General features: G+C 47.2%; 1 protein-coding gene across 1 annotated transcript; it reads right to left on the reverse strand.

Moving 5' to 3' along the window:
- Positions 1-9,317: 9,317 nt before the first annotated feature.
- Positions 9,318-17,903, reverse strand: LOC132395251 (phospholipase A2 inhibitor gamma subunit B-like). The gene is made up of 5 exons (XM_059971607.1): positions 17,774-17,903; positions 17,486-17,605; positions 16,339-16,476; positions 14,625-14,768; positions 9,318-10,393 (listed from the first exon to the last, which is right to left on the reverse strand). The coding sequence occupies exons 1-5, from the start codon at positions 17,880-17,882 to the stop codon at positions 10,137-10,139; spliced, it is 768 nt and encodes a 255-aa protein (XP_059827590.1). The 5' UTR covers positions 17,883-17,903; the 3' UTR covers positions 9,318-10,136.
- Positions 17,904-22,976: the final 5,073 nt, after the last annotated feature.

The following is a 22,976-nucleotide window of genomic DNA, read 5'->3' on the forward strand; positions in this document are numbered from 1 at the left end:
GGGGGGCTTGTGGCTCGGGGGCTCTCTGCCGGACAAGATGAAACGCAGATCAGCAGGTGGCTACTCCCACTCCACCCGCTTTCCCGTAGACTTCCCCTCCCATCCTCAACCTTCACCTCCACCGTCCCCTCTCCCACTTCCCATCTATACTACATCTCCCCTTCGTCCCTGATTACTCCCCTCCCCTTCACCCCAACCCCCCACCCCTCCATTACCTGTATATTCATCCCTGATTCCCAGGGAAAAGGTAGAGTCTACTCAAGAATTGCCTGAGGAAATTCATGCCCCTTCCTTCACACCTCACCCTCCCAATCTGCCGGAGTATCTGTCCAATGCTTTCCCAAGGAGGGGATTCTTCAGAAAAAAAATCACACGAAAAAAATCCAAATGGCTGGCTTCTGGTTCTTGTACACGAAGCTCCCCCACCCCCGGAATATTGCCCGGATGCTCACACACTCCGGTGTTCCCGCTCATTTCCAGCCTGACAGAATTCCCTATGGTCAAAACGGATAAGGCCCAGAGCTATCCTGCAAGCTGTTGTCAGTCCTGGTATCTGCCCCCTTTGACTGGTGGACAGACTGGAAGGTTCTGGCACAAACATTTCACTGTTTATTCCCCTCCAGAGTTGCTACCTGACTTGCTAAGTTCCTCCTGCATTTTGTGTGTGCTGCTCAAGATTTCTAGCTTCTGCAGAATCTTGTATGGTTGCTATAGCCCTCCTTTTTCCTATCATCCATCTACCTGTCTAAAGATCTCTTAACATATCTACCTCTGCCGCTCCCCCGGCAGTGCATTCCCACACCCACCAGTCTTTGTGTGAGAAACCTGCCTCGAAAATTCCCCTTAAATTGTTCCCTTCTCACCGTTGGCCTTAAGCGGATGTCCATGGGTATTGGCCATTCTCACTCTGAAAAACCAGCACTGGCTGTCCACTTTGTCTGCACCTCTCTTCATCTTGTACACCTCTATCAACCCTCCTCTCATCCTCCTTTACTCCAAAACCCTAATTTGAACAACCGTTCCTCAGGATATGCTCTTTAATTCAGGCAGCATCCTGGTAAATCTCTTCTGCATTCTTTCAATAATGAAGTAACTAGAAGCAAAAACAATGCTCTAAATGACTTTATAGAGCTGCAACATTACCTGGAGCTCTTGAACTCAGTCCCCTGAACAATGAAGACCAACACACCATACTGTATGCCTTTTTGACCACCCTATCAATCTGCGCAGCACTGTTGAGGGATCTATGAATTTGGACCCCAAAGTACTCTATTCCTGCACAGTGAGGCCGAATTTGGAATACTCTAGTGTGTACTTCAGTCACCCAACTGCAGGAAAGACGTCAATAAGACTGAAAGAATACAGAGAAAATATTCAAGGCTGTTACCGGTACTTGAGGACTTGAGTTGCAGGGAGAGGCTGAATAAGTTATCACTCTATTCTTTGGAGCACACGAGAATGAAGTGAGGTCTTACAGATGAATATAGAACGATGAGGGGTAGGGATACAGTGAACGCGCACAGGCTTTTTCTACTCAGTTGAGTGCGGCTGGAACATGGGTTCAGGGTGAAAGGTAAAATATTTAAGGGGGAACTTCTTCACTCCAGAGGATGGTGCAAGTGTCCAAGGAACTGCCAGTGGAAGTGTTGGGTGTGGGTTCAGTTGTTACATTTAAGAGAAGTTTGGTTAAGTACATGGATGGGAGGGTCATGGTCCGGGTGCAAAGAGATGGAGCTAGGCAGATGACCAGGACAGCATGGACAAGATGGGCCGAAGAGCCTGTCTCAGTGCTGTAGTAACCCTGGACTCAGTGGCTGTTGAGAATCCTCTTATTGTCGGTGCTACGCTAGTGGAGAGATTAAAGTGATGCTATTACAGCTCAGGGTGTTGGAGTTTGGATTCAATCCTGGTGTTCTCTGCAAGGAATTTGGAAGTCTTCCCCATGGACTGCATGGGTTTCCTCCGGATGCTCCGGTTACCTCCCACAGTCCAATGGCGTACAAGCTAGTAGGTTCATTAGTCACTGTACATTAGGCAGTGATTAGGCTAAGTATTGTCAGGCAAGACTGGAACGACCTATTCTGCACTGTAGCTCAAAATAACTAAATCAAGGAGCAAATAATTTGATGTCCTCTGCCTTCAAGTCCAACCTTCCAAAGTGCATCAGCTCAAACTTGTCTGAATTGAATAGATAGAATGGGGATGTGGATTCTGCCCTCTCTCCACCGGCTGGGTGGAGATGAAAGGGAGGGATGTCTGCAGTGTTAGCGAGGGCCTGTGGGCTGCCTCTGGACTGAACCCCTCTGCAGGGCAATCGCCATCACAGTCCCACCCAACCACATCAACAACTAACAATTCCCCTCCCCTGCTCCCTATTCAGGAATGAAACCCCGTCCCGCTCAATCCCAGGCAGGAGAGGAGGGGAAGGGGACAGAGGGAGGAGGGGAGGGGGGAAGGAGGGAGTGGAGGGGGAGGAACATGTTAAGAGTAAGAGATTGGGGCAATGAACTTGACCATTGATCTGTATGCCAAAGGTCTAGTTTTAGTAGGACCCTGGTACTGACAGAGGTGAAATGTCAGGGGATGTGAGATTTCAAGTGTTGTCGGGTGTGAGAAATCAGGAGGGATGAGAGGTTGAGGGTGGGGGCACTCTAGACACCTGACAGTCACTCCCCACATACTCGTCACTAGCGTCCAAATCGGTTTTCTTCCTCTGCTAGCAGAAGATTAGTACGGCCGTCACCAGCACCGCCAGGATGACCACTGCCGCGATGGTGCTACCAACGATTGCCCCGGTCGTCGACCCCGACTGCAGTAGTGCCTCTGGGAGAGGAGGAAGGAGGGAGTCTGAGAATGAAGCAAAGAATTCTGACAGGGTCCTGGACAATTTGAGCTCCATGCTGGCACAGAGTGAAGCTCCCTCCACGCTGTTCCATCACACGCTCCCGGGGTCAAACCACCAAGTGAAGCTCCCTCCACACCATCCCAGGGTCAGACACTGAGTGAAGCTCTCTCCACACCGTCCGATCACACACTCCCAGGGTCAGCCACAGAGTGAAACTCCCTCCACACTGTCCCATCACACACTCCTAGGGTCAGACGCAGAGTGAAACTCCCTCTATACATTCACATCACGTGGAGAGCATTCTGACAGGCTGCATCACTGCCTGGTATGGGGGCTACGGCACAAGACCGAAAGAAACTGCAGAGGGCTGTACATCTAGTCACCTTCATCTTGGTACTAACTTACAACATACACAGGACATCTTCATGGAGTGGCGTCTCAGAAAGGCAGTGTCCATTATTAATGACCTCCAGCACCCATGGAATGCTTTTTCTCACTGTTACCATGAGACAGGAGGTACAGAAGCCTGAAGGCACACACTCAGTGTGTCAGGAACAGCTTCTTCCCCTCTGCCATCCAATTCCTAAATGGACATTGAATCTTTGGACACAAATTCACTCTTTTTAAAATACAGTATTTCTGTGTTTGCACATTTTTAAAAACTCTATCCAATTGATTTACTTATTTTTTTTAGTTTTATTAATTTATTTTCTCTGCAAGATTATGTATTGCATTGAACTGGTGTGGCTAAGTTAACAAATTTGGTTCAATGGTCACGTTTAATGGAATGACGGTCCTGATGAAGAGCCTGGGCCTGAAACATTGACTGTTCATTCCCCTACATTGATGCTGAGTTCCTGCAGTATTTTTGCTGTGTTTCTCAAGACTTCCAGCATCTGCAGAATCTCTTGTTTTTTTCATGCCTACGTGTGTGTATTTCCCTAGGAACAGTCCACAGATCACAGAGTCATCGCATCAAATTGCTGAGACATACTCCAAACACAAGCACCTGGTGCCCTGGGGCTTGCCATCACTTTGTTGGCAAAATGAGGACTGCAAATAAATCTGGCGACATTTGTAAGAGTTCCAACTCAAATGCCATACCTGCCAGACCCGTTTTTCCACTTTCCATTGACATTGGTAAGTGGGTAAATTACGTCTCTGTCATGTGATTGCCATGGGAGGGAGGGAAGTACCAAGGGGAAGGGTGGGGGGAAAAAAGCTGGGAGAGAGACTAGAAAGAACACCACCCAGACAAATCGGTTCAAAGTGCAAGCCAAAGTAAATTTACTATCAAAATATGTACACACCACAATATACTACCAGGAGATTTAATTTTCTTGCTGGCATTTAAAGAAATACAATAGAATTTTTTTCAGAATCTGAATCAAAATTAGGTTTAATACCATTGGCACATGTCAAAAAATTTGTTGTTTTGCAGTAACAATATATTTCAGTACATAAGGAAAATTATAAATTACAATAAGAAGTATACAAATATAAATAAATAAATAAATAAATAACAATTAAATAAGTCGTACAAAAAGAGGAGGAAAAATATTGAGGAAGTGTTCAGGGTACACAGTCAATTCAGAAATCTGTTGGCAGAGGCAAAGAAGTTATTCCTCAAATGTTGAATGACTGTCTTCAGGCTCCTATATCTCCCACTCGATGATAGCAATGAGAAGAGGGCATGGCCTGGGTGATGGGACTCCTGAATGATGGATGATGCCTTTTTGAGGCATCACTTTTTGAAGCTGTTTTGGGCACTGAGGAGGCTAACGCCTTGATGAGGATGGCTGACCTTATAATTTCCTGCATCTTTTTCTAATTCTGTGCAAAAAAAAATGCAGAAATAAAGACCGACATGTACCAGAGACACAATTTGTGCAAATTTAAAAATAAATGAATGAATGAGTAAAATAGATAATACAGAGAACATAAAGTTGTAGAGTCCCTGGAAGTGAGTCTGTAGGTTGTGGATTCAGTTGAGATTTTTACTGATTGAAGGATCCAATGCAGATACAGGACCCTGATGTCTGCAGTGTAATAATTGTTCCTGAGCCTGGTGGTGTGGACCTAAAGCTCCTGTCACTCATTCCCTATTGGCAGATGAGAAGATAGTATGCTCTGGATGGTGTGTGTCCTTGATAATTACTGACTCTGCTTTGGACACTTTTAACTTGCACTGGATGCTTATGACTTGTTTTTAACTGACATGTGGCTGTTGTGTTTTACTATTTATTCTTATGTTTATTATTTAGTGTTGCGTTTGTTATGTTATGATTGCACTGCTCCTGGGAAACACTGTTTCATCCTGCCCTGCAGAGCTGATGTACGGTTAGAACGACAATAAAGTTTTTGAATCTCGCATGTTGACACTTACTGTAAGTGCTGGGTCGGGACAGATCACGTTTAATGGAATGACTGTTCAGGATTTTTTATGAAAGTACTAACTCCTGGTGGCACGAACATGAAATTCTCTCTCTCTCTCTCTCTCTCTCTCTCTCTCTCTCTCTCCCTCCCTCCCTCCCTCCCTCTCCCTCTCCCTCTCCCTCCCTGATCTGCGCAGTAACTCGTACCCAGACCCCATTGCCTTGTCTTGTCCTCTTGTCCAAACACTTCACCTGCCCATTGCCTGTCCCATCAGGCAGAAGATACAAAAGCCTGAAAGTTCAGACCACCAGGAAGAGCTGTTATCACTGTTATCAGACTCTTCAATGGGCCTTTTGTATGAGATGCTGGACTGTTGACTTTACAATCTGCTTTGTGATTGTCTTGCCCTTTATTATTTACCAGGACTGCACTTCTCTGCAGCGATTAGAAATTTTAGTTTTAGATTCAGATTTATTTATCAGATGAAAATAACCTATATGAAAAGATACAAGGCAATGTGTTATTTGTGTTAATAATCACCACACCCAAGAATGGGCTGAGAGCTGGCTAAAACTATCAAAAAACATTCTGATGTCAACGTAGCACGCCCACCATGCTCGGCAGAACAACATAGAACAACCGAGATGTCCTCCAGGATGTCTTCAAAAGGGGATAACTCAGAAAGGCAGCATCCATCATTGAGTATCCCCATCACCCAGGATATGCCTTCTTCGCATCACTACCATCAACGAGGTGGTACGGGAGTCTTAGGAACAGCTTCTTCCCCTCTGCCATCAGATCTCAGAATGGATAATGTACCAATGAATATTTCTGCAGTGTTTTCCCTCTCTTTTTGATCTACTTGGTTAATTTATAATATTTATATATATGTATATTTTATTTTTAATTATACTCTTTATGACTAGGTATCGCAATGTACTGCTGCTGTGAGACATCCTGGACTCTCACACTCACAGACATGGGGGCCTCCATCCTCCAGTCTCTGGTCCGACATACCCTTTACCTCCGGACTCACTGAGCTCTGGATTTCAACCACCTTCTTTGCCCTCTGGACAGATGAGTATCGGCTGCCATTTTGACTGTAGGACTTGCTGGATGCAGGTTTGATCTTTGGCCCTCAACCTAGGACTTGAAGGTTTTTCGGTTTAACCTTTAGACCTGGACTCCAGGAATCACTCATCACAGGTTTGACCTCTGAGTCTTGTCAGACCTGAGATCTACTATTATTGACCTTCAGCCATGGAGTGTCTTGCTATTGTTTTGCCTTGCAATGGCAGAGCGAAAGGGAGTCAGAGAGAAAAAGTGGGACAGGGAGCTAAAGAGAAAGTGATAGAGAGGGTGGCATAGAGATGGTCAGAGAGAGAGGATCAGAGATAGAGGGCAAAAAGAGGCAGATGGAAGAGCACAGGGACGGGATCAGAAAGTAGGGAGCCAAAAAATGGGACAAAGGACAGTGAGAGAAGTGGGGTGGAGAGATGGAGAGTAATGAGTAGATCAGAAATGGAGAGGAAGAGAGTGGTTGATAGAGATGGGGCAACAGTTCAGGTGATAAGCTCGGGACATCCCACATTGCGGTGTGTAAAGTGGATGGACAGGGAGGAGTGTGGTCACCTGTGCCACCCCTCACCCCCAGGCCTTTCTCCACTGCCCAACATTTGCTGATGTGGATCTTGTGAAACTCTGCTGGTTCCCTAGGTTGTGTGGAGGTATTCGTACATTAATACTCACTAAATCCTAGAGGAACCATTCCAAATCCTTAGCAGGTGGGAGAAGCTGCTGGGGAAAGGGAGAGAGAGAGACATACAGACAGACAGAGAAAGAGGGGAAGTGAGTGTGAATGGGAGAGAAACAATGAAAGCAAACTAGGAGAAGAGAATGAGGGAGCAAATCAGTGAGACAGAGAAAGACAGTGGCAGACAAGGAGAAAGATCTAATAGAAGCATGCAGGCTCAGAGGAGAAGGAGAGGAAACTTCCAAAATGAGAGAGATCAGAGAGAGATGCACAAACACAAATGAAAGAGAGAAGCACACATAGACAGATCAGAGAAAGACAACAAAGTCAGCGAGGGACACCCAGAATGAAGAATCCAGAAAAAGAGCCCAAGGAGAAAAGGGAAGTGGTGGCCAGCAAACAGACAGACAGGAGGGATAGATGGGGGCCCTCAAATAAGGAGACCAAAATTGCATGCAGTACTCCGGATGCAGCCTCACCAGTACTCCATACAGTTGAAGCATAACCTCTCTGCTCTGAGATTCAATCTCTCTAGCAATGGCCAGCATTCCTTTTGCCTTCTTGATACCCTGCTGCACCTGCAAGCTGACCTGTCCTGCTGAAGGGCCTCAGCCTGAAGTGTCGACTGTTCTCTCTTCCATAGATGCTGCTTGGCCTGCTGAGGTGCTCCAGCATTTTGTGTGATCCAAGAAAATAATACAAGTAACGGAGATTCCCAAGCTTATCAAAATAATTTTAGCAAGCTTAAACAGAAGCCACCAGGAGAATGGATTACTAAGAGATCCACTCGGGAAAACACACAAGAAACTCTAAATGATTAACAACTGTCATTACAGAAAACTAAACAATTCAGATGCACTGAAAGTCTCGAAGCCCAATGATCTCCAGCATGGGCCCGAAGAACATAACTTCACACCACACCCCTTTCAGCTCCATGGTCACAAGCAGCTGCAGATTAGTGTATGCATTCTCCAAATCACAGTTCCATTCATCCTGTGTATCGAGATGTCTTCAGGTCTTACCAATGCTTCGGGTGTCTCTGGAGTGAGCTACAGAACGCAGCAACTCCTCATATCCCTCTATTCAAATATCTTGCCCCGAGGTCCTCAATCTGCATTTCAGCCTGGCTTGGTGTCCACCTGTCCTCCCTCTCTTCTAACCATGGTCCTTAAATGTTCCATACCCACATGCTTGTGTGTTAATTCTAATGTGTCCTTCAGAAGATTATAAAATCACTAGTTTATTGAGGGAGTTCAAAAGTCGGTTGCTTGAAGGGAAAATATATGCTGCAGATTGCAAAACAAGTGTACTTAGAAGATTTTTAAACAGATCACAGTGCCTCGCCGTGGTTCATTTTCGACACATATATCTACTTTGACATGTAGATGGCAGACTACAAGTTTTGGGAAGACTGAAGAGGGTCTTCCACCAAGTTGATGATCTGTCAGCAAGACTTGACGTTCGCCTTCGTGTGTCCCTGGGAAAAGCCCGTAGATCCGAGTCCTCTGACACGCAGCTGCTCGGGATGAACCGTGACACAGATGCCCACTCGCAAATCGTTCAGCTCACCGCTCCCACCCACAAGTGTCTCAATGTCACTGTACTGTCCCCTCCCACTCACCACCCATCACTACAGCTGTTATACTGTCTGTAACCCACTCACTGCCTGTCCCTAGAGGTAACTTCCCAGGTCACTGTATCTCCTGCTCTGTAATATCCTGTCCATACAGGGATTTCACTGTGTCACTAACCCATCACCCACTCACCATCTGCCCCTACCGGTGTCTCATTGTGTCACTTTCCTATCACCCACCACTGCCTGGCCGTACAGATGTTTCAAGGTGTAATTTTGCCATCACCCACTCACCGCCTATCACAAATAGGGTCTCACTGTGTCAGTATCCCATCATCTCACTCAGCCTCTCACAGTCTCAGTGCCCTACCGTGTCACGCTGTTGTCACTCAGCTCTACTCCAATCCCTACAGATGTTTCAATAAGTCACTGTCCCATCACCCCACTGCCCCACTCACATCTGTCACACTATGGGCAGTGTCGAATCCCTGCCTAACCACCAACCCCACCTCGCACAGTGCGACTGAGGGTTTGGTAGGGGCTGACTGAGAAGCCTGGCCAAGTAAGAGGGGACACTACAGCCACTGTGTGCCAGTAGTGAAGGGAGTTTAGTGTGCCTGGGTGGAGTGCTGAATGAGGCTATTCTCTGGCCTGGATGGTGTTGAGAGTTGTCCAGATGGTACAAAAGGACATAACTATTCACGTTAATGTGAAGAATTCCGGGGCAAGTAAATCTTGGAAAAATCTGACACATAGAGAACAAATCCAGTCCAAAGTTCACACGTTTATTTTCATAAAGTAAAGCAAATAATCATTCATGGTGGTATCATAGTGAGATGAAAATGGAGAGGGGGAGAGGGGGAGAGAATGAAAGAGAATAGTTGGAGTGAGGCCCTGAGACCATTAGGGCCTGACACAGTGATGTGGAGGGACAGGGGGCACTGGGATTTGTTTGGGGACTGACAGTGTTGTGGAGGGAGAGTGGGGCAGTGGGCTTGGTTTGGGTGCTGAACGACAGCTGGGGGGAGAGAGCAGGACAGTGGGATTTGATTGAGATTGACAGAGGGACGGCAATGGGATTAGTTTTAAACATGGGGTCATGGAGAGAGAGTGGGACGGTGGGAAGAGTTCAGGATTGACAGGGTGGAATGCAGTGGGATTAGTGTGGGCACTGAAGCAGGTCTGTGGGGAGAAAGTGGGGTTGTGAAATTTGAAAGGGATAGACAGAGGGCAGTGGATTTGTCTGAGTGTATCACCTCCATCAACGCCCTTGTTGCGCCACCTCTGGAGTCAAAGATAATTTTAAAACTGAGGGCTGTGGGTTGGAAGATGAGGTAAGGAGGGAGGATGAGGTAGGGAAGGAGAAGAGTGAGGAAATATGGAGGGAGGGATGCAGAGAGGATGATTGGGAGAGAGAGAGAGGAGGGAGAGAGGGGTTGGATTTGAGGCTATGAATCCTAAAGCAACTGTTATACTGTCTGTAACCCACTCACTCCCCCCTCCCCACTAGAGCCCCCTACGTTGCATCAGGCAAGGAGCTCAGCTCCTACCCCCTTTCTCCCCTACTTGCTCCCCTGAGATGTCGCATCCTAGAGTTCAGACACCCTCGATATCAGCAGTAGGGCAATGAGTAGGAAACTCTGGGTGCCAAGGGAAGTAGCTGCATTCTTGGTGTCCAGGGCCATTGTCCTGTCCCGTGTCGGGTTCCGAAACTCCAGGTTACACCGGTCACCCTGGCAGCAGTAGAAGACATTGATGGAATCCATGCCAAATAGGGACATTGAATTTCTGGCTTTGCAGACATAGTGGGATGCACAGCCCTTGAAGATGTAATTAGTGCTGTCCACTGTGGAGAAAGAAGGAGAGGGAACAATGTCAGCAGCAAATTCAAGAGGAAGGCCAACACTCAGCGTTATGGAGTCACATAAAGGAAACAGGCTTTTTGGCCTGAGTGTTCCCTAGTGAATGAGTCCCATCTGCCCACTTATGGCCTTCAAACCTCGAAATCTTTCCTATCCACATCAGTATCTATCTGGTTTTTAAACATGACTAAGGTGCTTTCCATAAGACGTATTGTAGGAAATATGAATTAGTTGATTTGGCTCATTGAGTCTGCTCTTTCATCCTATCATGGCTGATTTATTATCCTTCTCCAACCTATTCTTCTGTCTTCTGCCCCATAACTGATCATGGATCGATCAACCACTTCTCTAAATATACTCAGTGACCTGGCTTCCACAGCCATCTGTGGCAATGAATTCCACAGATTCACTAGGCTTAATTCTTCCTCATCTCTGTTCAAAACGACCTTCCCTCTATTCTGAGGCTGTGGTCCCTGGTCCTAGACTCTCCGACTATAGGAAACATCTTCGCCACAGCTATTCTATCTAGGTATTCTAGTATTCAATACTTCTGTTTTAAAGCTCTTGACTTCTTGTTTACAGCGCCCCTCCCTGGCTTTCACAGTATCTAAAGCCATGAAGTTCTAATATAACTCTCAATCTCACTTTGCAGGGGATAAAGTGCTAGTCTACACATACTCTCCTTCTATCTCAGGACTCCAAGTTCAAGAAACATCCTGGCAAGTCTTTTCTGCACTCTTCTACATTTTCACATTTTCCTATCATAGTGACAAAACAGTATACCATACTCCAAATGTGGCCTCACCAGTATCTTTGGAACTGCAGCATGGATTTCTGTCTCATTGACTTCCTATTTTCCTGGCTAATGATGGCTAGTGTACCCATGATCCTCTTCACCACCGTGCCTACCTGTGTTACCATTTCCAGTGAATTTGTACTCCTATTCCATCACACTCACCAGGGCCCCACCATTCACTGTGTGAGTATGACCCTGGATTGATCACCCAGAATGCAAGACCTTATACGTAGCTGGTTAGAAAAATCATTTACCAATCCTTGGCGTGCACACCCAGCTGAACAACATCCCACTGTGACTTTTCATATCCTCCTGCGCTGTCTACTACCCCAGCTGTTTTACTAACATCTGCTCAGAGGATATGCCTCTGCCCCTCCAGAAAAACTGAGCTGGAGCGAAAGGCTTATGACAAGAGAGAAGACAGAATATCTGCACTGGGATCTCTGCTAAGTGTGGGTATATCAGTGACCTGAAGACAAACGTGCATTGGTGGCTGAGTAAGTTTTCAGATGTTACAATAATTGGTGGTGTTGTGGACTGTGTAGAAGACTGTCAGAGATAAAGATATGGTTGGAGAAATCACAGACAAGAAAGAAATTGCAGATGCTGGAAATCCAAACAATTCACACAAAATGCTTGAGGAACTCAGCAGGCCAGGCAACATCTATGGAAAAGAGTAAACAGTAGACGCTTCAGGACAAGACCCCTCATCAGGACTGGAGAAGAAAGAAGAGAATGCAGAGTAAGAAGGTGGGGGGGTGGTGGGTGGTGGTGCTAGAGGAAAAATTTCAAGCTCGTGGGTGATAGGTGAAACCAGGAGAGAGGGAGGGGTGAAGTAAAGAGCTTGTTGACATTGATTGGTGAAAGACATAAATGGCTGGAAAAGGGGAAATCTGATAGGAGAGGACAGAAGTCCATGGAAGAAAGGGAAGGGGAGGAGTGCCAGAGGGAGGTGATGGGCAAGTACAGAGAGAGAGGGAAATAGGAATAGGTAATGGTGAAGTGTGGGGGTGGGGTGGGGGGGTTAGGCGCAATTACCAACCATTGACTTGTCAGATCAAAACTACTGTGTCACGCCATTGTCTTTTGGAGCTCCCTGGTAAAGGAATCCATTGAAATAAAACTGGAGGAAAATCACACAGGTTCACTGTAAGTAAGAATTTCATTGTAAACAAGGTGAGAGAGCAGAAACCTGATTGGATGAGGACTAACCAGTCGGGAGGGACAGACTACCTTGTTTCTAAGTATCACCTGAAGCGACATGCGTATGCGTCGTCCCTGATGAGGATGGTAGAGTTTGACATGAAAACATCTGAACCAGGCTGGAAGCCCGAGAAGAGTTTATTCATCACACAAGCAGGGAAAGCACTAGAACCGTCTTTACAGTGGTAAGTATATCTATTAAAATGTTAAATTAAATAAGTTGTGAATAGAAAAAGAAGCTAGTGCTGTAGTATTGATAGGTTCAACATTCATTCAGCAATCTGACAGCAGAGGGAAAAAAAATATTCCTGAATCGTTAATTGTGTGCCTTGAGGCTCCTGTAGCTCATTCACCGCTATACTGCCGAGGGGCCCATATTCCCCACCATAAATGCTCCCTGACTTGCTCAGCTCCTCCAGCAGTTTGAGCGTGTTGCTCTGAAATTCAAGCATCTGCGCAACCTCTTGCGTTTGTATTTCATCCATATCATTTCTACATATCACATACAGAAGATCAAATCAGAGTAGATTTGAGACAAATCAGAGTAGATAAATCCCCAGGACCTGACAGGGTATTCCCTAACACCTTGACGGTGACTAGTGTTGAAATTGCAGGGGCCCTGGCAGAAATATTTAAAATGTCAATATCCACGGGTCAGGTGCTGGAGGATTGGAGGATAGCTCATGTAGTTTCATTGTTTAAAAAAGGCTCAAAAAGTAAGCTGGGAAATTATAGGGCAGTAAGTTTGACATTCGTAGCAGGTAAATTATTGGAAGGAATACTAAGAGATAGGATCTCCAAGCATTTGGATAGACAGGGACTTATTAGAAACAGCCAGCATGGCTTTGTGCATGGTAGGTCATGTTTAACCAATCTATTAGAGTTTTTCGAGGAAGTTACCAGGAAAGTGGATGAAGGGAATGCAGTGGATGTTGTATACATGGACTTCAGTAAGGCCTTTGACAAGGACCCGCATGGGAGGTTAGTTAGGAAGATTCAGTCACTAGGTATACATGGAGAAGTAGTATATTGGATTAGACATTGGCTCAATAGAAGAAGCCAGAGAGTGGTAGTGGAGAATTGCTAGTCTGAGTGGAGGCCTGTGACAAGTGGCTTGCCACAGGAATCAGTGCTGGGTCCATTGTTAATTGTCATCTATATCAATGCTCTGGATGATAATGTGGTAAATTGGATCAGCAAAGATACAAAATTGGAGGTGTAGTGGACAGTGAGGAAGGTTTTCAAAGCTTGAAGAGGGATTAGGACCAGTTGGTGGAATGGGCAGAAAAATGGCAAGTCGAGTTTAATGCAGACAAGTGTGAGATATTGCACTTCGGAAGGTCAAACCAAGGTAAATGGTAGGACACTGAGGAGTACAGTAGAACAGAAGGATCTGGGAATACAGATGCGTAATTCCCTAAAAAAGGTGTCACAAGCCGATAGGGTTGTAAAGAGTGCTTTTGGCACATTGGCCTTTATAAATCGAAGTACTGAGTATAAGAGTTGGAATGTAATGGTGAGGTTGTATAAGGCATTGGTGGGACCGAATTTGGAGTATTGTGTGCTGTTTTGGTCACCTAGTTACAGGAATGATTTAAATAAGTTTGAAAGAGTGCAGAGAAGGTTTACAAGAATGTTTCTGGGACTTGAAAAACTGAGTTACAGAGAAAGGTTGTATAGACTAGGATTTTATTCCCTGGAGTGTAGGAGAATGAGTGATGATTTGATAGAGGTCTATAAAATTATGATGGGTATAGATAGAGTGAATGCAAGCAGGCTTTTTTCCACTGAGGGCAGGGGAGAAAAAAACAGAGGTCATGGGTTAAGGGTGAGGGGGGAAAAGTTTAAAGGGAACATTGGTGGGCGGGGGGGGGGGCTTCTTCGCACAGAGTGTTGTGGGAGTGTGCAATGAGCTGCCAAATGAAGTGGTGAGTGCAGGCTCACTTTTGACATTTAAGAAATTCTTGGTCAGTCATATGGATGAGAGGGGTTTGGAGGGATCTGGCCCAGGTGCAGGTCAAAGGGACTAGGCAGAAAAATGGTTTGGCACGGCCAAGAAGGGCCAAAGGGCCTGCTTCTGTGCTGTAATGTTCTATGGTAAGAGATCCCGGTAGGGATCATTGCGGTACACCATTCGTCACAGCACTCCAGTCAGGACAATTCCTCTCAAGTACCATAAGTTACCGCAGTTTCACGGAGGAGCAGGATGAACTTACACCAGTGCAGGTCGCCCGAGATGTGAATACACCGGTCCTGTTGCCCGTAGCATTTCACTGTGGCCATTGAGCGGTTACAACCTTTCTCCGTTATCTCGAAGCAGCCCTCACACTCCAGGCCATTCGGGGCCTTGTCTTCTTTCTCTGCAAACAGGACACACACGGTCAACAGAGCCCATCCCAACCCCACTGTCCTCTCCCTGAGCTTCAACTCCTGCCCACCAAGCCTGATAGCACCCCTTTCCCACCACGGCTCCCAGTCTGGTTCAGGGCACTGGTGGAGAGGGGTCACCCAGTGACACTCCAAGGTTCTTGCCCATCTAATGGGAACAGTCTATGGGACACGCTCAACACCCCTGGGTGGTTTTATTCCATACCCACCACCTTACCTGTCCTTCATCTGCAGGTTAGGAATGTGTTAGGGCACTTCCCTGGGTGAATGCGCCTCTGGGCAGGGCAGCTCCCTTAAAGGCAACCTACCCACCCTCCCTAAACACTCCACCTCCTGCACACCGCGGACCATTCCGGAAACCCTTCTCGAAACCCTCTCTCACCCAAGTAACTATGAAGCACACAGTAACTGTGCGACAGTGAAACATCACCACGCGCAGGTCGCCACCCCCTCCAAATCCATCTCCAGAAGGTGGTGGACTCTCGGTCTCTGAGCGTGTGCGACTGAGAACATGTCTGTATTAAATATTCTCAGCGCACGTGACGGACATTGGGGAAAAAGCGCTGCGCCGGAAGTGACGGTGCGCACTCTGGTGGGATCTTGCTGTACCAAACAGGGAATTAGATGATTAGTGGAGAAAATTGATACCAATAATTTCAATTTCTGATTCGTGTTTTGGCAGACGACGGAGTGAGCAAGTGAGGGCGGAGTAAGGGGGTGTAGAAGAAGGGGGTGGGACAAGGAGCGAGGGGGAGGGAGACGGAAAGTGGAAGGCACTCTGAGGGGGGGATAGTGTGTGGGAAGAGAGAGAGGGCACGGATCACAAAATGCTCTAGGAAGTCAGCAGGCAGTATCTAAGGAGGGAAATATATAGACCAGAGGAAGTTTCGGGCTTTGACCTTTCATCGGGACTGGACAGGAAGGGGAGACGTCCAGGATAAGAAGTCAGAGCGAGGGGGAGGAGTACAAGCTGGCCAGTGATCGGTAAAGCCAGTTCAGGGGAAAGGTGGATGTATAAGGTAAACGGGCTGAAGTAAGAAGCAGGGAGGTGACAGATGGGAGAGATAAATAGCTGAATGTGCGGAGAGAGGAGGGTAGACCATGGGAAGGAGGAGGGGAACCAGAGGAAGGTGATAGGTAAGTAAGAGGTTAAATGTGAGGATAACCTGAATGCCGAGAGAATCTAAGAGAGCGGGAAGGAAGAGAAGTTACCAGAATTTGGAGAAATCTATGTTCGCGCCATCAGCTACCTAGACGGAGTATGAGGTTTTGCGCCTCTCACCTGAGAGTGGAATTACCGGGAGAGTAGAGTGGGTCATGGACCGACACGTAGTAATGGGAATAGCGAGTCAACTTGAAGTGGGTAGCCACCGGGCGATCTTAACTTCTACCGTGACAAGAACGAAGTTGTTGAACAAAGCGACCGCAATCTCTGTCGGGTCTCTTCGATCTACAGGAGGCCGCACAGAGAGCACCGAATACAATATGGAGAACAGAATATGTCTCTCCCCTACCCCCCGCCCCTCCCATGCTCCTCCGTACCTGGTTCCAGTTGATCGTTGCACAGATCCGAGTTACAGCAGGTAGTGTGTACGAAGGCCGAGTAGGGGCCGCTGTTGAAGGAAATGGGACCCAGGCAGTCCCCGCATACATTTTCGATGTACTCGTGTTCGTGGTTTCCTGTGGGCAACCGTAGGCGTTAGACTGGCACGTGGTGCAACCCATCCCGCTGCCAGGCTCGTACATTCTCACCCCCAACCCCTCTCCCCGTCTCCCCTTCACTGGAGTGAGAATGATTGGCTGTTTGAGTGGTGTTGCGCTCAACATCCGTTAAGACTAAGAAATTTTTTAGCTACGGGAAGGGGACTACCAGTCCTTATCCAATGAAAGGGTAAGCAGAATCTAGTCCTGGGCGTCAATATCTCTGAGCGATGTATTCATGCAATATTCTAGGCCCAAAATATATTGATAGAACCACGGAGAAGGTATGCCAGTGGTAATGTTTCCCGAGCGGCTGTGGAGACTTGATATGTCTCCCCCTCCCCTCCCACAAAAAAAACCTAGTAATTTTCTGCTCGTGTACAGTAGAGTCGCATTCTGACTGGTGTGGGGGCTCCAGCGCGCAGGATCGGAAGTGGATGCATTGGGCTGGACATTCAGCCAAGCTGCACCACTTTAAAAAGTCGGTGATCCAAGAAAGCGGCATCCGTCATAGAACATCCTCGCTATCGGGTATCTGCTCTCTTCTCATTACCACCTTCAGGGAGGAGGTACAGCCGCATGAAGACACACACTCGATGCTTTAAGAACGGCTTTTACTCCTATGCTTTGAGTTAAGCAGGTTCCTCTTCGGTCCGTGGAATAACGAACACTGTCTACCTCGATATTCGTGTTCGGCGCTATTAATTGATTGAGATTTTTACTCCAACTGACAGTCATTTTTATGTCTTGCGCTGTACTACTGCCACAAACAACGAATTTTACAACTTACTTCCACAATAATAAACCTGACATGATCCCACACTCCTTTCCTCTCCCTTCCCACCCTCTGCCCTTCCCCACCCCATCTTGTCCCTTGTGCCTCGGCCGATTCCGCGCTTCTTTCTCCAGCACCACTCGGCCAGATAGCTCCCCCCGAACGGCCCCGGGACTGCGCAGAAGCCACGTGAAGCCATTTGAGGGAACTTACGGCCTTTCAGGTGGACAGAGTGACTGCTGCAGGTCTTGTGCAGGATCGCATTACAGTCGGTGGCTTTCAGGGTGCAGTTCTGTTTGAAACTGTTGCAGGTGTAACATTGGATGGAGGCGGCTGCGGAAAGAGAAACTCCGTCAGAAATGTTCCGGGATCATTTACTGCTGCCCAACCGCAACATACCACCCCAGCTCCCTCACTCACCGTCCCCTCTCCTCAACCTTCCCTCCCCACCCACACTCCTCATTATCTTCTGCACTCTCTCTCCCTCGAGCACCGATATACCTCCGGCGTGTCCTCTCCGTCTTTGTATCCATCTTGCGTACAAACTGCACATCGCCTGTTCAACCGTCTCCGTCTCAGTCGCCCATCCCCTTCCAACCCCTGCACCCATCCCTGTCCCTGCTACACACTCCTTCCCGTACAACCCTCTCCGTATCTATAACCCCACCCGTTTCCAACTCCTTTACTCTCCCCTACTCTCTCCGCGTTTTCCGTGAGCGTAGCGCATAGCAGCTCTGGGAACCGCGGCTCGTTGTGATCCGGGCGTATCCTTCCCAAATATTTCAACACACCTCCCCGCCCGGCCCGAAACTACAGAATCTTTGTATTCCCACCGAAAAGCAAATTCCTAGAACGATGAGCAAATCCCGAAACAAGCACTGAGACACACGGGGGATGGGCTTCGTCTGTGGGGACGAGTACATTCGGCGTCTCACCTCCCGGACCCGTTGCTATAATATCAGACCGAGAGTCTTTGAATTGAGCCACTTATTCCGAGTTACTGGGGCTCCCGATAGCGGTGTGTCTGGGTGTGGAGAAAACCCTTCCTCACTGACGGCCGCACGGGGAACCCACTAGGCGAAACAGAAGGGCAACGCTGGGCTCCCGCTGGTCATGGAGTTGAGTGATCCATTACGGGAGCACGATTTCCAGGGGGACAAATCTCCCCACAACTCCAACAAGAACACAGTTCCCAGCGGGGAAGCTCTGTTGTGCTCCACGTGAACACAAATCCCAGAGGGAAGCCCTTCCTCATGTCAATGTCCAGAAGTCACAGAATTAAGGAAGCTGGAAAACTTGATCACATTTCCCATAGGAATACAGTTTCCAGCAGGGTTGGTGGGTGGAGGATGTTCCCATAACAATTCCCGTAGTAACACAATACCCAGTGGGACATATCCTACCACACTTCTAACGGAAATTGCTTCACAGGAACACAATAACACAAATCCACACGATAGACATCCCAACAATAGTTTCCAGGGGAATCTACGCCAGCATTCTCTGTCCAAGACTGCTCCCGGATAAGCGACCACGGGACGGAGACTCCACCGTCATCCGAACTCCACCCCACCCGTGTTGTGATTTCGGAAAGCGGACTGGTGCTTCTAACTTACCCTCGGCAGCCAAACCCAAGAACAGGGCAAGTGTCAGCAAGTTCGCCATCTCTGCGCATCAATGCTCCTGAAGCGCACGACGGCATTTTAAGGCGTCTTCCAGTGGGCGGAGAAAGTAGCCGAACGAAAGCGGAGCCGGGCTGCGGGTGTGTCCATCCACTACCTGACTGAACGCTGAAAAGTCCACGGGAAAGCTGGGAGGAGAAGGAAGCAGGAAGGAGTGGATGGAGCCGAGCCGCACCTGATGTTGCGGTGGTCATACCGGTACAACATATGGTTTCCTCTCCCCCATCTCATACACCTGCTGACTCCCATCCATCCCTCTTCCACTTCGTCACCGCCTCCTTCTCCTAAAGGACCTCATCCCCTGCCACACCAAACATACAACTCCTCTCCCTCTTCAGACCCTCGCCCCTTACCCTCCTAAATACCTACTCCACAACCGTCCCTCTCTTCCCCTTTCTCTCTGCCATCCTCCTTCTTCCCCCTATTTTCTTCATCTTCACCCCTCCTTTCGCTTTCACTTCTCCCCGCTTTCCCCAATCATTACCCCACATCTCTTTCCCTTGTCCCTCCACTTTATGTTCCTCTTTTTCTCCCTTGCTCTCGTCTCTCGCCCTCTCTCCCCCGCCTCTTATTTTGTCTCTCTCACTAACTCACCCTCTCATTCACCCCTTACACTTCTATCTACCTCATTCCCTCTTCCCCCTCCCCTCCCCCTCTCTTCTATTCGTTCCATTTCCTCCACCACGCCCTAAACATTTCCTCTCTCGATTCTCTCTACCACCATTACACCAATGGATTTATCAACATATTGGAACCTCCTCAGTGCTGTAACTTAAAAACATTCCCCATCCCCGGACATGCAGTTGCCAGAGGTTCCCTGAACCCTCACTGCTTGTGGGGTTGGATCACCTTCATGGACACGCCTAGTTATCAAGGTAGCCTGTCCACTTCTAGAGGCAGAGACAATAGACCGTTCAGATATTTATCGTCCTCCTTAATCCCTTTTCAAGTGTAGCTAGAGGTGTAGGTGATGCGTTCAGGAAGGCGGCGAGAGAGCACTGGTGTCGAAGGAGCACTGTGCTGGGGAAGGTGCCGTGAGGAGGGAGAGTCACACTGTGGAAGGGGCGGTGAGTTATTCCATCTTTGTCAGATGTTGTGTTGGTCACTCAATGGAACTGCTTTCTGTCTGTACGCCCACTGTTGTCTGTTTTTTTGTCTGCTGAAGAGAAATAATAGAAAATGACTCTGTACCAGGTGGAGTGTTAGAGAAACGAGGCACAATCTTACTGAACATTCTCAGACCCTGCGCATACAGGACAAGAGAGACATGAAGATGTTTTCCCAGAAGGAGAGTCTCGATAGAGCACACATTTGGGGCGGGCTGTGGATTTGTTATTTAACACAGGGGGAGAGCTTCAGGCCAAGGGTGAGGAAGCTTGGGAATCCACTGCCCCAGCGGGAGGTGGAGGGCAGATCAGTTATGTAGGGGCAATTAAGGAGGCCGATGAGTGTCTGGTTAGGGTGTGATGGGATAGTTGTGTTGGGGCATAGGCACAGAGAGAGATGAACTATCAGATAGATCGTACCGAACAGTGGGCGTACAGAGAGGGACAAGTGGTGACTGTGCTTCTGGTGTATTCCTCAAACATAGAAGATAGAACAGTACAGCACAGTACTGGCACTTTGGCCTAATCTTTTAATCTACTCCAAAATGAAAATAGCCTTTCCCTCCCACACAACCTTTTATTTTTTTCTTTCCGTGTGCCGTTCTAAGAGTCTCTAGAATGTCCCTAATGCCTCTTCCTTCACCACAACTTCTGGCAGTAGATATCCACACATCCATCACTCTCTTTATCAGAAAAAACTACCTCTGGTGTCCTCTCTACTTTCATTCAATAACCTTTATATCACATCCCTTCGTATTAGCCATTTCCACCCTGGTGAAGGACCTCTGGCTGTCCACTGTATGAATGTCTCTTATCATCTTATATACCCCTATCCAGTCACCTCATGTTCACTCCAAAGAGAAAAGCTCTAGCTTACTCAACCTATCCTCATATGAAATGCTTTCTAATGTTGCCAGAATCCTGGTGAATGTAATCTGCTCCATATCAGAAGATTTTACATCCTTCCTATAACAGGGGGCCAGAACTGAACACAATATTCCACGTATAGTCTAGCCAGAGCGATAGTTTCCCCACATCAAACAAGGGTTTGAGATCAGCTGAAGTCTAGAGGCTTTTGATTGAATCTTTCTGTGTATGATCAGTAGGTGAGAGAAGGTGCCCTTCAGTATAGCTTGCAGTATGAACCTGCCTCCAGGGAGGAGGGCAGACTTTATATGGACTGAGCAGTCAGAATGGAAGAGTTTGAAGGAACATGGGTGAAGATCACTTCAGTTACAGTCACTCACTCCCACCAATCCCTGCCTTCAGAAAGTAAGGCCTCTGTGAGTCCCGTGTTTGCCCAGAGGTTCCAGGGTGAGTCCATATCCTACTTCTGGAGAGGCTCTGTGTCCTGTTTCATCCCCCTGTGGCTGTGTAAAAGACTTTCCAATCTAGTGGCTCTTCCCAGGGATATTCAGTACATTGAGATAGGCATCAGCAACTCGAGGAAAGACCCCTTCACTTGGATCCACCTTTGACCAGTCTCCTGCGCCAGTCTTCTACTCACCCTATATTCACATCTCATAATCTTAGAAAACTCTGTCAGTGTCCCCTCAGCCTCCATTTCCCCAGAGCAAATGATTCAAAGTTGTCGAGCCTCTCCTTGTTGCTCATGCACTCTAATTCAGTCAGCGTCTGGTAAAATGGCTGAATTGAAGCACAGTCAGTTTGCTAATGGGCCTAATGATGTCCTGACAGATTGTTTAATTGGTAGAATCTTAAAAGAGAGCAATCAAAAATGGCTCCTAACAAATGCACAACTTACATTGAAAGAGCAGTTGAAATAACTGTGTCAATGGAAACAGCAGTCAGAGACTCAACTGTGCTATAGTTAAGGATGAAAATGAGCATGAACACAAAATTGCAACATCTAACCAGAAGTGTGTCTGCCTGAACAAATTGTGTTAATATTTTAGCAGGGGCTCACATACCAATGCAGGTTCAAAGGTGAAATTTGCAGAAAAACCAACAATGTAGGACACATGTAAAAGTATATCAGGCAGACAAAAATTAAGGGACTGCGCAGAGAAAAGAAAAGTAACACAAGTTAAACTGCAGTTTCAAAAAGACCACTAATTGCATGCTGTTAATGAAAAATCAGATAGTGATGGGATTGGCACAGGACTATGTAGACTTGAAGTGTACAATGTGAAAACTGACAACAGACAAGCAAGATAGCTTATGCCAGAAGTGAATGGCAAATTAAGAAAATTGGAATTGGACATTGGCTCAACTGTTTCAGCCATTCCAAAGAAATAAATTCAAATGGTATTTCCAAGACACTGAACTGAAAACTGCAGGTATCCAACTAAGAACTTATACTGAAGTAAAGACAACTTATGTGGGAATGACATTTATAATAATCAAGTACATCACCCAACAAACCACACAGGGTTTGTTTGTGGTAAAAACTGCAGGAGCAGCACTGTGCAGGTTTGATTGGTTGAGACAACTACAATAGAAATAGACTAAGGTGGAGAATAAATGCATGGCTGAGGGATTGAAGCAAGGGGCAGGGATTCAGATTTCTGGATTATTGGGAACTCTTTTGGGGCGGGTGTGTCCTGTACAAAAAAGGACGGGGTGCACTTGAAACCCAGGGGAACCAATATCCTGGTGGGCAGGTTTGATAGAGCTGTTGGGGAGGGTTTAATCTAGTTTGGAAGTGGGGTGCGAATAAGAATGTGAGTGCAGGGATTAAGGTAGAAGGACAAGGTGTCATGGTCTGGATCGGTTCCCCTTTAAATTTAGTTAGGTTGCATTATGATCCGGACCATTGACTCTTTGTTCCTTTCTAATTCTGTTTCAAGTGTCCCTTGAGCTTGGCAATTAAAGTGATCTACTCTCGACCTGAACCAGTAGCTTATAAGCCCCTGGCTTTAGCCGTTTGGGGTGAGAGTGTTAAGAAGCCCTCGC

This window comes from Hypanus sabinus, chromosome 1, assembly GCF_030144855.1.
Source record: "Hypanus sabinus isolate sHypSab1 chromosome 1, sHypSab1.hap1, whole genome shotgun sequence".
In the NCBI taxonomy this organism is placed as follows: domain Eukaryota; kingdom Metazoa; phylum Chordata; class Chondrichthyes; order Myliobatiformes; family Dasyatidae; genus Hypanus; species Hypanus sabinus.